Source organism: Zonotrichia albicollis, chromosome 10 (genome assembly GCF_047830755.1).
Source record: "Zonotrichia albicollis isolate bZonAlb1 chromosome 10, bZonAlb1.hap1, whole genome shotgun sequence".
In the NCBI taxonomy this organism is placed as follows: domain Eukaryota; kingdom Metazoa; phylum Chordata; class Aves; order Passeriformes; family Passerellidae; genus Zonotrichia; species Zonotrichia albicollis.
The window spans coordinates 31,434,020-31,448,508 of NC_133828.1; the positions used below are offsets into that span (position 1 = coordinate 31,434,020).

Consider the following 14,489-nt stretch of genomic DNA (forward strand, 5'->3'; position numbering starts at 1 on the left):
CTCCCTCCTGGGTCCAAGGACAAGATCGCTGGTGTCTGTCCCCACAGGCACAGTGTCCCTCATTTACCTTTGGTACCACACGTATTTACTGCCGTTCCAGTGATAAGGCAGGGAGTGGCTCCAGCTGCACACTGGACCTTTAGCCCGGAGCTGCAGGTGCCCAGATGGGAGAGTCCTGGCACCTCGAGCATGCCCAGCCTGTGCATCACCTCTGAGCACAGCCAGGACAAAGGAAGGCCTTGGGGAAAAGGAGTTGAGGATCCTCCCCTGTGCTGGCGGTGCCCAGTCAAAACCTGTGTCTGTGTGCCAGCCCTGAAACAAATAACCCCCACACCTGGGGCTGGGCCTTGGGGATGGAGAGGAGAGACTACAGCCCTATTTTTCATACTTTTTTATTTGCTAAAGAGCTGGGATTGTTGCTGTGCCCAGGCTCCTGCCCTAGAAGAGTCCATTGTCCTTCTTGAGCTTCTGTTGTTTCCACAAGGGCAGGCTGCTGAAGGCAGAGCGGCTCATGCCAAAAACAGCCTGGAAGTCCGCATCAGAGAGGTGGTCCTGGGGCCGGAGAAAGAGAGGCTGAGCTGAGGAACTGGGAGGGGCTTTCCCTGTCTCCCCCTCCAGCAGCCCCCTGGCCTCATCTTACCTCCTTCCTGCTGGGATCCACACCCCGGGGCAGGTCATCAGCGGAGGTGTTTACCAGCACATCCAAGGGGAAGGTCTCCAGTTTGGTGGGCACAAGGGTGGTGGTGGCAGTGAAGACCTCTTCCCTGGATGTGATCACCTGATCACAGGGGGTTGCAGAGTCACATCAGGGCCTGGCCCAGGGTGGAGGCACCAGGCTGGCTCCAGGTGTGCCCACTGAGGATCTGCCCTTGCAGCCCCTCCTGTCACCAGCCCAGGGGATGGGAGGGTTTTCTGTGTCCCACCCAGCCCAGCTGCCTTTCTCCTTGTGCCACTTACTGAGGTGAGCTGCCCAAGGCTGCTCTCGTCACCCAGCTCAGCTCTCAGTGTCTCATAGGATTTCTTGTCCTGGGAAGGAGACAAAACGGCTCAGCCCCTCAGCATGCACAGGGGTCAGGCAAGCTGCTGCCCACCCCCTGGAGATGCTCCTAGGCCAGACCCACATCTGCTCCCTTCTGCAAAGGGATTCCCTGGTCTTTCAAACCTCTCCCCCTGCCATGACTCACGCCCCAGTTGAGAGGGTCCCAGGCCAGGAACCAGCCGGTGAAGGTGGGGGGCTCACAGCCCTGCTTCACCACAATGATGGGGGTGTCAAGGTCACGCCCGCTGGGGTGGCTCCGCAGGTACTCCTGTGCCATCACTGCTGCCGCCTCCTTCTCTGACTCATTGGCATCTTTCCCAAGCCAGAGGAAAACCTGCAATAAAGTTACTGGGTCCACCACTGGGGTGAGACGGAGCCCTCTGGGGCCATGGTTGGAGGCACATGAGCTCTGTCCATGGAGAAGGACTCTGTGAGTCCATCCTCAGCATTCCCTGGAACAAGAAGGCTGGAAAAAGCATTGTGGGACCACGTATAGACAGGTTTCCAGCCTCCCATCCCACTACCTGTGGCTGATGCAGGTCCTCCAACTGCAGGAACATCAACTTGTGGGATCAAAGGTCTGTCCCCTGCTCCATGCTGTCCCAGCTCACCTGGTCCCAGGTGTCCAGTAGGTAAACATCACTCTCCTCCAGGTCATCCTGGGTGAAGTCTATGATCTCTGTGGCCAAGAAGGTGCCTGTCTTGTTGGAGCACTCAAACAGTCGAGGGGGCACAGAGGGGTTCGCCTCCTGCAGCCTGAGAGGGGTCAACGTGATGGGAATGAGGCTCACCCTGCTTGGGGACTGGTGGCCCAGCTTACCCCTGGGCATGGGTAGGGACAGGACAGGTACCTCTTGTTACTGGCATATTGGGACTTGCCCCCCAGGGCCAGCCAGAACTCAGGTGGCTCCTGTCCTTCTGCAACCACTGGCTTCTCCATCTTGGAGATTATGTCAGCCACAGTCTTGGCCATCTCACGTTCATCGCCGCTGCAGCCCTGCCAAGCAAGCACAGCTGCTCCATCACTGGCCCAGGCCAAAGAGGAGGAAGTGGAGTTGGGGACAGTTGTCTGGGAGGTGGCAGCACTCATGCCAGTGCCCAGCAGTACCCACCTTCCCATACCAGAGGTAGCAGCAGCTGGGGGTTTTGAGCACAAAGACATCATTGGAGTTGAGGGAGGAGGCGCGGACAGGCACCTCGAAGGCCTTGGTGTTGTACTCGTTGGTGCCGTGCACTTGGAAGAGGCGGGTGGAGGGTGCGGGCTCTGTGCTGCCCGCCCGTGACGTGCCACCCTGGGGGACAGGGACAGGAGGTCACCACCGGTGCCACAAGCCCAGTGGGCAGCCCATGCCCCCAGAAGCCCGTGCTCACCGCATACACCACCATCTTGCCCCTGAAGATGGCCATCAGATGGGCTGGCTCCTTGCCCATGGTGACGCGGATCTGCACGGGCTCGTTGTTGTACTTCTGGTCCAGGGCAACGGCTTGGTAGGCAGAGGCAGCCAGCTCATCTGCGCTGGCTTGGCGGCCCTGGGCAGGGCAGAGGGGGCTCAGCACCCATCACAGCCCCCCTCGCCCTCTCGAGAAGAGGCAATGCTCATGCTGCTCCCAAGGGACAGAGCACCCCCAGTCCGGGGAGGTACACCCTGTCCCCCACCCAAGGGGCAGTGACCCGGAGGCCTCACCTGCCAGATGTAGATGATGCGGTTCACCTTGGGCCCCACATAATAGGTGTAGAGCACCAAGTAGCAGTCCCCACCATAGAAATGGCCCAGCCACTTCTTCTCTACAGGCACCAGCTCATTGCTCTCCACACGCCAGACCTGGTGGGACAGGGATATACTGCTGTCAGAGCTGGTGCATCCTCCTGACCTGCAGACCCTGGACCTCACAGCATCCCCTGGTGTAGCAAAGGGGGGACCTGAGAGGGTCCCACATTCTTCCATGGTCACCCCACCTCTACTTCTCCAGATCCATCATCCACCATCTTCTGCTGGGCTGCCATCTGGGGCTTGGCGTGCAGTGTGGTAGCGTCAAACTTCACCTGCTCCACCTTGGCTGTGGGGAAGGGCAGAGGGGTGAGCCAAACCCCTTAAGGCCACAGGAGCTCCCCACAGCCAGCCCATCCCAATCCAAGAAGTCCTTTCACATTGGAAGGAGACACTCACCCACTTTGCCCACGGTGTGGGTCTTGCCCAACCCACTGGTCTGGTTGGGGACAGTCCATTTTTGGAAGAGCTGCCGGAAGACAGTTGACTCGGACCCATCATTCTCTGTTTCCACGCTGGTGCTGTCTGGATAGTTCTTGGCTTTGATGAAGCCCTGGGGGGATCCAAACACAGAGCATGGCCATGGAGTGCCCGGCACCCCAGGGAGCAGTCAGGCTATCCCATAACGAGCCCCTAGCCCAGCACCCACCAGCGCCCTGCTCATCGCCTGCTGCTTCTCCTCCTTGCTGGCATCCTTGCCCTTCCAGACGAAAATCTTGATACCTCCTTGATCAAGGATGTAGCAGTCCTTGAAGAAGGGGCAACAATAGAAATTAGGACTTTAGGCAAGTCCACCAAATTCAGCTTTTGAAGGATTAAAGCTGCTGAGGAAACCGGGCACGCCCAAGCATCCCGTGGGTGACAGACCTCGTGCAGGAGCATGTCTTGAGTCAGGGGTCGAACTGCCACCTCCTGTATGACCAGGTTTCCGCTGGCGTTGGAGACACTGATAGGAGAAAAAGAGATGAAAAAGGCTTAGAAAGTGGGTTGGAAAACCCCATCCCCATTACAGGGTGGTAGGGTTTGTGGGGATGTACCCTCCCCATCCCCTTCCCCAGCCAGATCATGACACAGGTGGTGCCCAGGGGATCTCTGGCTGGGCCATGGTGGCAAACTGGTTTGTAGCATGCCCTGCCAGGCAGATCACTCATGGCCACAAGCAGGGACAGAGGGGTGCCACATGCTATGGGCCACTGAGGCGCATTGCCACAGCATCCAAAGGTGATGCTTGCATGAGCATCTCCATCGGGTACCAATCCTCTTGGCAGCTGGGATTCCTCTAGCTCCAATGGCACCCAAAGAACTTATCCCCACCTCTGCTGTAGCTTTGACCCTTCTTGGTGTCTGTCCATGGGGCTGGGAGTTGTGGGACATAGCAGAGATGGCTGCTGGCTCCCTCTGACACCAGGGAAAATGCCCCGTCCATAACCCACCCCCAAAAACTCACTGGTAGAGCTTGAGGGAGGATTTGAGCTTCTCGTCCACTTTGTCATCAGGGATGGCGGGCTGGATGTCCCTCTTCTCACCCAGCACATGCTTAAGGACCTTCATGAGTCCTGGTGAGGCATCCTCATCCTCACCATCCACTACGCCCACCTTGGCACGGCCCCCACGTTCCCGGTCACGGATATCCTTGGCCAGGGTCATGGCCTGCAGCCAGGGGAGAAGGGAGAAGCCCAGATGAGGGAGGGGGTGGCTGGTGAAACCCCCCTCCTGCGGGAAGGGACCTTGGAACCCCCTGGCCGTACCCTCAGCCTCTCGTTTCGGTTGCTCTCAGGGCCATTCCACTGGACGATGAGCTGGCCCAGGTCCAGCAGGAATACATCTCCTCTGTTGAAGCTTTTCCAGCTCATCTCCACCTGCAGCAGCATGGGATTGAGAAGGGCGGGTGGCAAGCAGCAGAATGCCTGGATCCCCATGGCTCTGCAGCTCCTCTCAGGAATAGTGAGAGGATTTCTGGGGAGCAGTTGCAAGGCAAGGCAGCATCATCCCACACCCACTGTGCACCCTGCTCGGAGGCAGCTGCGTCTGGGGGAGCTCTAGCCTGATCCTGATCCAGACTCGACACATGCCATGACTCACCTCTCCTGCCACCACGTTCTTCTTGCCCTTCACATGCAGCAGTCGCTGGACGTTGTAGGTGTTGGTCTCCACATGCTTCATGCCTGAGGCCACGCCACCCTTCTTATAGCTGGGAGGGGACAGACATGGTGTTAGCCCTGGGTGCCCCTCCTCACACCACTGGGGTGTCCCTCCACCTCTGTGCACAGGGAGGTGTTTGGGGTACACACAGGTGGCAATGGATAGATGGAGCCCAGCTCCAGATGCTCCTTCTTCCTCCCCCACCTCACTGAGACAGAGCTGTCCCCATCCCCAGTGTCCCCCCCGTGGAACAGGTACCCAGGGGTGGCTGACATACATGAGTCCCTGCTTGAAGTAGGCGCGGAAGGTGTCGCTCTCGTGTCCCTGGGCCTCGCGGTGCTGCACGGCCACGGAGCCCAGGTGCTCGTCCATCTGCGTGGTGTAGATGGCCGCCGCCCCCTGCTCATCCTGGCTCGACTCCTTGCCCAGCCAGTAGTGGATGTCGTAGCTGAAGTTGCTCCCAGACTTGCGTGTCTGCAGGACACCAGTCCCCGCTAGAAGAGCACCCGTGTCCCCAGGCCCCCACACATCCCTCCTTGCACCCGGCCCCTCAGGGCAGAGCCAGTCCCCTGTGCCCCCCCTGACTGCCCTACCGACAGCAGCACGTAGCAATCCCCCTCGTAGAAGTTGCCGTAGCTTTTGGTGGGCACTGGCACCATCTCCATGTTCTGCAGAAGGAAGGGACACATCAGCCTTGTGGGGGAACCCCTGAGCCCAGCCCAGCCCCACCACCCACTGCCCCCAGCACCAGGAGCTGCAGGGTTTAACCCTGGGTGCTGCACTGAGACCCCCAAACCCAGGTCCTGGGGACACAAAGGGACGATCTTCCCTCACAGAGACCCCCCAAGGCAGCCCCAGTGGTGTGCCCCCATTCCCACCTCAATCCGCCATATCTGGATGCCCGGCGTGGTCTTGTTCAGTGTCCTGGAGACTTTGGCGCTGAGCTCCACCATGGTGACAGGTACCACCGGCACGGGGACCTGCCAGCATTGGCAACACCCTCGTTAATGGCAGACAGTGTCAATAAGAGCTGGGACACAGCCAACCTGCTGTGACATCTGCTTCCCTGCCTGCTCTGCAGAGAGCCCGGCTGTAAACCCCCCTGTACGGAGCTGCACGGGGCGAGGGGACCCCCAGCTCTGAGGTATCAGGAATGTGGCACACAGGTGCCGTGCCATCCACTCAGCTCAGCTGGCACAGCCGCCAATGAGCCCGTACCAGGGTCCAGGCTGGGAAGGTGCAGGTTCCATAAGTGCCCCAGGGCCCTGCCCTGTCTCCAAGCAGGGGGCAGGGCAGTGCAGGGCACCGGCAGCTGGGTGACACTGCTGCAGGGTGGCCTATCCTCCCCAGCACCAGCAGGAACTGGCCCTGCTCAGCCTTGTCCTGGCACGGCTTGGCATGAAGTGGAAAAGCATGACATGGCCACTGCTTACACACACAACACACACGGATACATACACACACACACAGATACGCACACACACTCACAGGGCCTGCTTCAGACCCCCTGCTCCAAACCCCCAGCCCATCCATGCCCCCCAGGGAGGGCACATCCTGGCTCCCCAGGGCTGCTGGGTGCCAGTGCTGCCGAGGCTGTCCCAGCCATCTCTGCCAGGCTGACAGTGCTCCCCTCAAGCCGGCACAGGGGCTGGGTCAGGCAAAGCCACCCTGTGCTCCCCAGATGGAGGCTGGCAGGGAGTGCTGGCATTGCCCACACGGGAGGTCTCTGCTTCCCAGCCCTGCAAAACCCCACCTGGCCCCACCGTGCTGCCCCCTGAGCACCCACATCCCATACCTCAGACCCAGGGGAAGCATCGCCCACAGCACACCCCTGAAATGGGGCTCAGGTGGGTCCCCAGGCTAACCTGCTGCCAGGAGTCATGGGATGTGTTGCCCACCCCATGCCCACCCTCTGTCCCCTCTCCCTTCCCCACTGCTCACCTTCCCTGCAGGGCTGGGTGCACAGGTGAGCGTACCTAGGCGGAGTGCTCAGGTGCCAGCACCCAGGAGACCTTTGTTCCCTCACGTCCCTGCCTCTGCTCACCATATAAGGGCAGAGACAGCCCAGAGTCAAGGTCCCCACAGCCCTCCAAGACTTTGTGGCACCTAAGAGCCCCGTTACTCATGGGGTGTTTCACCCCCAGATGCTATTGCACCCTGCCCAGGGTGGTTCCTCTGCCCTCCCGAGGCCTCCTCCTCCCCTTGGCCCCTGGTACTGAGTCCATGCTGAATTTTTTTCAATGCACTGCACAAAGAAGATCCATAAAGTGATAGCAAGGGGCTGGACCAGGACATGTGGGTATCAGCACAAACAGAGGTGCCTTGATGCCATGGGGATGGCCACAGTCCTCATTCCCCAGACCCTAAAATCCCCAATCCCTCACAGACATGGAGCACTAAGGCCACAGAAATGGGTTTTTTTGGTATCTCCTCCTGCAGAAAGGTTCCATAAAGTGACAGTAATGCAGCACCTGGGGCATCTCGGCCCCAGCCCCTAACTGGCACATCCCCACCCTGACCATGGCACTGTCCCCAGGCTGCTTCCCACCCCAGCTGGAACCCAGATCCCAGGTCACTCCTGGCTGTGCCTCCCTGCCCTGGGAGTCTCCACAGCCCCAAGGGAGGGAGATGGGATGTGGGGCTGGAGCATGGGGGGACAGAACAGGACATGAAGTGGTGGCACGGCTAAGCCCTGTCCTGTGCCCCTAGACCCCAGTCCCGAGGGTTGGTATCTGATGATGCCCTTGGTGTTGGCAGAGAGCAGGGACTGAGGTGGCTCCCAGGCCCGATGGTGGTTTTAGGGGATGACCGCGGTGTCCATAAAGGTGGGAGGGGCAGGTGCCAGCAGTAGGCGCGTCCCCGGGCCTCCTGTCCTGCTCTCCACTTCCCCCAGCCCTGCGGGATTGCTGCAGCTTTACCCTGGCTGCCCTGCTGGGCCAGCAGCCCTGGCCCCAAGCGCTGCGGGCATCCTGCAGCCCTAGGCTGGGCTGGGCTGGGCTGCAGCGACCCCCGGACCCTGCCTGACCGTCCCGTCCCGTCCCGCAGGGATCCCGCAGCGATGGCCACGGGCTGACCCAGAGCACGGGGCGTGGCAGCCACCAACGGGGGGCGTCCTGGTGCCGCAGGGGTGGGCTCTGCTCTGCCCTCCACTCCTTGGCCCCCAAACTCTCCAAACCCCACCACGCAGCTCCCAGCTCCTGCACCCCACTCGAGAGTGCCCGTGGAAGCCTTACCTGGGTGCAGAACCCCCAGTGGGGCTGTTTGGGGTGGGCTGGGACACCCGGGTGGCCGCTGTCACCCTCTGCTCGGTGGCCACGTCCCAGGGCAGTCCGTCAGTGTGGCACAGGGGTAGGGGACCCCTCGCTGGCCCCAGAGGGCTCACCCCCTCTCTAGGGCCCCTGGCTGGGCCACTAATGAACTCAGTAATTAGAGCAGCCATCAGGGAGGACAGAGATTTCATTAATGAGGGGAGGCATAGGGCCAATGAGGGCACGGGGGAGGGGGCAGCTAAGAGATTCCCCGCAGGAACCAGAGGCTGCATGTTGGTAGCAGAGTGCCTGGGATGGCGGGAGGGGGTCACAGGTTGCCCCCCAGGTGCCCCCCAGTCTGTATGGGGAAGGCCTGATACCTTCCTTGGAGCAAACTCATTTGAGGTCTCAAAGCCGGGAGGAAGGCACAGCTCACGTGGTAAATTGGTAAATTTTCCCTTTACTTGTTAAGGGGCAGGACAGCCATCCCTGTGGCACCAGGGGCCTTTTCCCAGGAGGACAGGGTTAGGATGGGGGCGCTGTCCTCCAGTGTGAGGGTGTCCCCTTGGCACCAGGCAAGGGGTGGCACCTCAACCCTGCAGCCCAAGGGTGCCCCCCGTGCACTGACCTGCAGCATGCCCACTCCCAGGGGCTCAGGGGATCCCAGGGGCTCCGTGTCCCCACACTGAGCACAGCCACCAGTGACACACGCGTGATGTGTACCGTGCCCACACATGCACACACTCAGGACTACTCTTTCCAAGATGTTTTGACAGCTTTAATCACATGAAGGCACTTGGATCTGGTACCCCAGCCCTCCCCAGCCCCCCACGCTGCCTCTGCATCCCCCAGGCGTCCCAAGGATGCCCAGGGCAGGGCTGTACACCCACAGGCACTCGCTGGGCAGCGGCTCTGCTGGCGCCCTTTGACTTGTCTAACATAAAGTGCTGAGTCCAACCCTGCTGGCAGGGCAGGATGAGCCTGGGGCTGGCAGGGATCCAGGGAGCTGTGCTGCACCACAGGGCAGGGGCTGTGGCCGTGGCTGGGGGCCCCTGCTCATCCCCAGCAGCGGGAGCAGGGCAGTGAACAGCACCAGAAAGCTAAAACCCATCACACCCACCCCCCAAACACTGCCCCGCTCCCTGCGCTGGCACTGCGGTAAAAAGGCACCCATGATTTTTTGGGAAACCATTGCTTTTCCCTCTAAAAAGATATGAGGCATTGTCCATATTGTGACATTAAAAAAGGCCTGGCTGAGCTCAGCCTCCCCAGGAAAACCCTCCCTGAGAGCCCCCAGACCCTCAAAGCCGGGGGACACCCTGGCACAAGTCCAACCCCACGGGGGTCAGGGCAACCCCAGGCTATGGGGGGCTGCAGTGTCCCCCACCCCTCCCAGCTGGGCACTGGGGCTGGGGCAAGGCTGGGAGGGGCATGTTAAGGCTGGTATGGAGGTCCCTGTCTCTGGACTAGCAGCCTTTAGTGAAGCTGCAGATGGATATGGAGTGGGGGCTGTGCCCCTGCCACGGGAGGGGACCCTTCTGTGGGTGACCAGAGTGGCTCCCAGTGACACAGTGTAACTGGAGAGGGGGGGAGGCCACCTCCCCCCCAAAATGAGAAGGAACCGAAGTTGGAGGGGGCGAGTAAAGAGCCCCCCCAGGCACACCCCTTGCAGGGCTAAGGGGGAACAGAGACACGGTGTCTCAAGGCACGTGGGAGGCATTTGTGCCCAGGGGCTCAGCCCTGAGGCTGGGCTGCCCCTGCAGAACACAACCCTCAGGTGGGGGCAGCAGGCATGAGGAGAGGCAAGGACATGCCATCCTCGAGGTGATCAGCTGCACCCAGGGCACAGTTAAGGGTTGGTGGCAGCCCTATGCACCAAGGGCAGTAAGACTCCCTGCGTTTTCGGAAGGTGACAAGGTGTTACCTGTCCTGTAGCCTCGGCAGACAGGGGCCAAGGGCTGCCAGCCTCCCAGCAGGCAGAGTCGGGATGGAGGGATCCAGTCCTCCCAAAGGCAGTGGAAAGCAGCAGCTGCTGACCCCACCCCCCTCCCCAGTCAGGGGACAGAGGGGAAAAGGACCTGAGAACCGTTTTCTGGAGGGGGGGACACAGGCTGGGGGGGAAAGGGGCAGGAGCTGGACAGTGGGGGAGGATGGGATCCCCCAACAGGTCCTCAGCACAGCAAGGCAGTGGGTCACCCATGGCCCCCCTCCTCTGAGAAGGGGGGCACCCACATCTCCCACCAGCGGCAGGCACGGAGGGCACCGCACCCGCCGGGGCTGGGGAGGATGATGGGGGGCACACCGGGACCCTCCCTCCCCCAGAACAAGGCACCTGGCTCCCCCGGGGTGCCCTTGGCAGCACCCGGAGCGTGGGGGGGCCATTAGCTGTTAGTCCGCTGCTTCTTGAGCACTGCGTACACGTCCTCCACCTTGCTGAGCCTCTCGAAGAAGGGCAGCAGGTCCAGCAGCTCCGTGTCTGCCATGTTATCGAACCAGGAGGCCACGGGCACCTGCAGGTGGCACAGGGGACAGAGTGGCACGGGGGACAATGCTGGGAGAGGGTCCCCCAGCACACACGAGCTGCCCAGGCTGCCCAGCCGTGCCCAGCGGGTACGTACAGCATTGTCTGGGTGGAAGATGTAGGATGCCGGCGAGTTGTCCACGATGATGATGCGGCGCAGGTCGCGGCCCAGGCGGCTCAGGTCCTTCACGTAGTTGCCACGATGGAAAACACAGGATTCCCGGAAAAGCCGTGCTCGGAAAGCCCCCCATTTATCCAGCAGGTCAGCCACGGGGTCTGCATACTACAGGCACAGGAGGGGATCACTACGGCACACCACACCACCCTGCCCACTGCACAGTGACAATGGCATCCAGCTCTCACTGTGCCTCAGTTTCCCTGGCCAGTGCCTTGCAGGGACAGGTATAGAGGCCGCCCAGTGCTGGTGCTGCCTATGGGTACCCAGGGGACAAGAGGCCAGTGATGCCTGCAGGTGGGCAGGGAAGGGAGCTGTGGCCCTGGAGGGGTGTCTGGAAAGGGGTGGGCGATGCCAGGGCAGTCAGGGCACCCACCTTGGCCAGGCTGGCAGTGAAGAGCACGCACTCAAAGAGCTCGCCCATGCGCTGCAGGAACTCGTCCACATGCGGCCGCTTGAGCACGTACACCTGTGGGCACGGACAGACAGACAGACTGGCACCGGCCATGGCTCACCCAGCGCCCCCATGTCCTCCCCAGGGGACACCTGACCCCACAGCCAGCAGCTCCCTGGCCACACCTCACAGGAGCTGCCCCTGGGGGCTGGGGATGCCATGGCCCCACGGGAGTGTCCAGGGTGAAGAGTTTGGCCGGCTCCAGAGCCAAGTAACCGAGAACAGGCTGACTGCCCAGACCACAGCCTATCCTGGATTACTTGAAACCGGGGCTGGCCACTGCAGGAGACGCCACGCCAGGGCACCCCTCACCTCCCTGCCCTGCAAAGAGAGGGGCACCCAGCTCTGCCCCCGCAAAGCTGGCACCCCGATACCTCCCATTGCCCCGGGATGGCTCCCGCCCCTGGGGGAGGTGGAATGATGCCCCCCTCCCACCAGGCACCCACCCCGCTGTTACCTGGTGCATGATGCCATCGATTTCCACGGGAATGATGAAGTCGGCGTTGTTCACTGGCTGAGGAAGGGCACACCAGGATGAGCACAGGGCACGCCAGGCACCCCCTGCCCAAATGCTGCCTGCTCTATGCTCACTGTGCCCCCTGCCAGCCCCACAGCCCCCTCACAGGGTACCCAACTGAGCCAGCCAGGCTGCACTGGGGGCTGGGCATCACTCTGGGGAAAAAGGGTGGCAGAGCAGCTGGGGGAGCATGTGGGGAAGAGGAGTGGGGTGGGCCAGGGTGTCCCCCACCTTGAAGGAGCTGTGCACCAGGGTCTCATCCAGGTCGATGACCACGCAGAGCTTGCTGGCGTCCTGCGGCTTGATCTCGGGCAGCAGGTGCTTGACAGCAGCCTGCAGCAGGGGGACACAGTCAGCACGGTATCCACAGCACGGCCAGAGGGGGCACTGGGAGGAGCGGCCGTTCACCCCCAGCCCTGCCCACACCACCGGGGAGGCGCAGGGACGGCAGCCCGGCCCCGCCGGTTCCGGGCTGGGTTTGGGGGTTACCTTGGGCAGTGCCCCGTTCTCCTCCACGAGGAGCGGCGCGCCGGTGGTGCCGGTGCAGGGCTCGCCCTCATCGCGGCACAGGCAGCAGAAGAGGGACTGGAGAATGCTGCGGCTCCGAGGCTTCTTGGCAGGGGTCTGGGTACCTGCGGGAGGGCACAAGGGCGGTGAGGGGTACCCGGGGCACTCCCAGCACAGCACCGGGGGCCAGGTGAGCCATGTGTGGGTGCTGCCCCAGAGCCCCCGTGCCCTCATCAGACCCCGACACCCATCAGCTGGGCCTTCCTGCCCTGCCAAGCATCGGTGCCAGGGCAGCGCCGCTGACAGGAGTGCTTGCTGACCGCCCGCAACCCCTCACCCGGCACATCCCACTCCACGAGTGACCCCCGTGGGCCCCTCTGCGTGGCCGGAGACCCTTCAGGAGGGCGCGGGGCTGGGTTCGGGGGCAGCCGTGGTTCGGGGCCGGTCCCCGCTGTCCCTCCCGGGGAACACGGCCCCACTCGGGAGGGGAGGGGGGTCCTGGGGGCGGGGTCTCTCCGAGGGGGCGGGGCTTATGCCCGTTCTTTTCCCCGCCTCCAGCAACTCCCTCGTCTCATTGGCCGACTCGAGTGCACCGGAGGCGAGAGGCCAATCAGGACGAAGCGCCCGCCCCTGGGCGCCGTTCCCGCAGTTCCCATTGGCGGAGCGCGGGGAAACTGAGGCAGAGGGGCTGCTCCTGCCCACCCCGTGCCCCAGGGGCAGCGCGACGGCTCCCGCGGCCCCACCGGTGCCGGGGCCGGGTCCTGCGGCAGCCCGGCCCGGGGCTGCACCCCGCCCTGGCTGTGCCCCCCTTCCGGCGGGCCAGGGCCCCGAGCCCGCAGTGGGGAGCCCGTGGGGCAGGAGCTCCCACTGGGGACGGGGCCCGTTCCCACGTTTGCTCCTCCCGGCCCTGGCAGCTTCCCAGGCCAGGGAGATGAGCAGAGGCCCCCGTCAGACCCCCCTGTCGGGGTGGAGGGGACGCGGGGAACGGGACGCCGGCATGCAGCAGGGCGCCCGGCGCCCTTCCTGCCTCAGTTTCCCGCCGGCGCTGCGCGCACCTCTCGCCGGCTCCGGAGGAAGCAGCGCAGATAATCCGAGCAACGCCCCGAGCCTCCCAGGGCCCCGCCGGGCTCCGAGGCGGCCGGAGCTCGGCCCCCCGCGCCCGGGTGGGCGCACACAGCCCCGCTCGCTCCGAGCTGCAGCCCCGGCGCATCTCCAGCCCTGGCGGCGGGATGCAGGGGGGCGGGCTGAGGCGGCGCGCAGCTCATCGCACCCTCCGGGAGCAGCCCCCGCAGCCCCGCAGGCCCCCGAGGACCTCCCTCTGTGCGGCGCAGGAAGGGGGTGCGGGGGAGCCGTCTCCCCCTCGGCGTTACCTTTCTCCTGAAGCGGGGCGCTCCCCTCCTCCCTGCTGACCTGGGCGATGATGGACTGGTGCTCCATGGGCGCCGGGGAGGGGGGGTGGGAGGGGGCGGCCCCCCCCGGCGCGGCCCCCGGGGGGGGAGGCGGGGCGGGGGCCGGCGGCGGCGCGGGGCGGCGGGCGCGGGAGCGGCGCCGCGGAGGAAACTTTGTTACAACATGGAGTTTCCTCCGCCCGGGCTGGGGCTGCAAACATGGATCCCGGGCGCGGTTTCAAGGAACCCCTTAAAAGGGCAACGACGGCGGGGGGGGCCCTCCTCCTTCTCCCTCCTCCTCCTCCTCGCTCCTCCCGGCACCCGCGCCGCCCGGCTGGAGTGGGGGTCCCCGCCGAGCCGCGATTGGGACGCAGACGGGGACTGCTCTGTGGTTTCGCTGGGAGGGACACCCCCTTGCTCCATGGTGCAGGGGTTCCCGACAAGCCGCCCGGCTGTCCCACGCTCCGGCTGAGGGAGCTTGGAGCGGGGGATCGGTGCTGCAGGCACCCCGCACCCTGCTGGCAGCGCGGGGATCCCTCTGCAGCTGCCCCCGGTGTGTGTGCCCGTCCCGCCATGCGGGGTGTCCCCTGGAGCAGAGAGAGGTCCCCATTGCCCCGAGGGCACATCCCGCACTGCCTGCCCGGCCAGCCGTGCGGGACAGCAGCTGCTGCGGGCTGCACCAACAACCGCCGCGTTTTTCCATCGCTCCTTCTCCTGCAATCCCCCGAT

The 14,489-nt window shown here is 63.4% G+C and overlaps 2 protein-coding genes across 3 annotated transcripts; both read right to left on the reverse strand.

Annotated features, from left to right (window-relative positions):
* Window positions 1-383: 383 nt before the first annotated feature.
* Window positions 384-8,804, reverse strand: VIL1 (villin 1). 2 transcript variants are annotated; one of them, XM_005485199.3, is made up of 20 exons: window positions 8,184-8,804; window positions 5,829-5,930; window positions 5,544-5,618; window positions 5,228-5,424; window positions 4,891-4,999; window positions 4,557-4,667; window positions 4,256-4,458; window positions 3,676-3,754; window positions 3,458-3,556; window positions 3,208-3,361; window positions 2,997-3,097; window positions 2,725-2,862; window positions 2,411-2,569; window positions 2,152-2,331; window positions 1,891-2,036; window positions 1,651-1,795; window positions 1,185-1,373; window positions 958-1,026; window positions 641-778; window positions 384-552 (listed from the first exon to the last, which is right to left on the reverse strand). In XM_005485199.3, the coding sequence occupies exons 2-20, from the start codon at window positions 5,901-5,903 to the stop codon at window positions 439-441; spliced, it is 2,481 nt and encodes an 826-aa protein (XP_005485256.2). In that variant the 5' UTR covers window positions 5,904-5,930; window positions 8,184-8,804; the 3' UTR covers window positions 384-438. The 2 variants fall into 2 exon arrangements, with proteins under 2 accessions (XP_005485256.2, XP_074404778.1); XM_074548677.1 differs by lacking the exon at window positions 8,184-8,804 and adding an exon at window positions 6,892-6,920.
* A 230-nt stretch (window positions 8,805-9,034) lies between these two features.
* On the reverse strand, window positions 9,035-14,002 carry CTDSP1 (CTD small phosphatase 1). The gene is made up of 7 exons (XM_074548691.1): window positions 13,743-14,002; window positions 12,355-12,497; window positions 12,097-12,198; window positions 11,806-11,862; window positions 11,271-11,363; window positions 10,817-11,002; window positions 9,035-10,708 (listed from the first exon to the last, which is right to left on the reverse strand). Exons 1-7 carry the CDS (start codon window positions 13,807-13,809, stop codon window positions 10,580-10,582), a joined length of 777 nt encoding a protein of 258 aa, XP_074404792.1. The 5' UTR covers window positions 13,810-14,002; the 3' UTR covers window positions 9,035-10,579.
* Window positions 14,003-14,489: the final 487 nt, after the last annotated feature.

What these genes read in the sequence shown, in the direction of transcription:
- CTDSP1 (XM_074548691.1), bottom strand. Translation starts at nt 13,809, where the DNA reads ATGGAGCACCAGTCCATCATCGCCCAGGTCAGCAGGGAGGAGGGGAGC. An exon ending in CGCCCCGCTTCAGGAGAAAG is followed by an intron (nt 12,498 to 13,742) that starts GTAACGCCGAGG and finishes GCCCTCCCGCAG; the next exon opens with GTACCCAGACCCCTGCCAAG. An exon ending in TCGATGGCATCATGCACCAG is followed by an intron (nt 11,364 to 11,805) that starts GTAACAGCGGGG and finishes CCGTGCCCACAG; the next exon opens with GTGTACGTGCTCAAGCGGCC.
- VIL1 (XM_005485199.3), bottom strand. Translation starts at nt 5,903, where the DNA reads ATGGTGGAGCTCAGCGCCAAAGTCTCCAGGACACTGAACAAGACCACG. An exon ending in ATTGCTACGTGCTGCTGTCG is followed by an intron (nt 5,425 to 5,543) that starts GTAGGGCAGTCA and finishes GGTGTCCTGCAG; the next exon opens with ACACGCAAGTCTGGGAGCAA. An exon ending in AGAACGTGGTGGCAGGAGAG is followed by an intron (nt 4,668 to 4,890) that starts GTGAGTCATGGC and finishes ATGCTGCTGCAG; the next exon opens with GTGGAGATGAGCTGGAAAAG.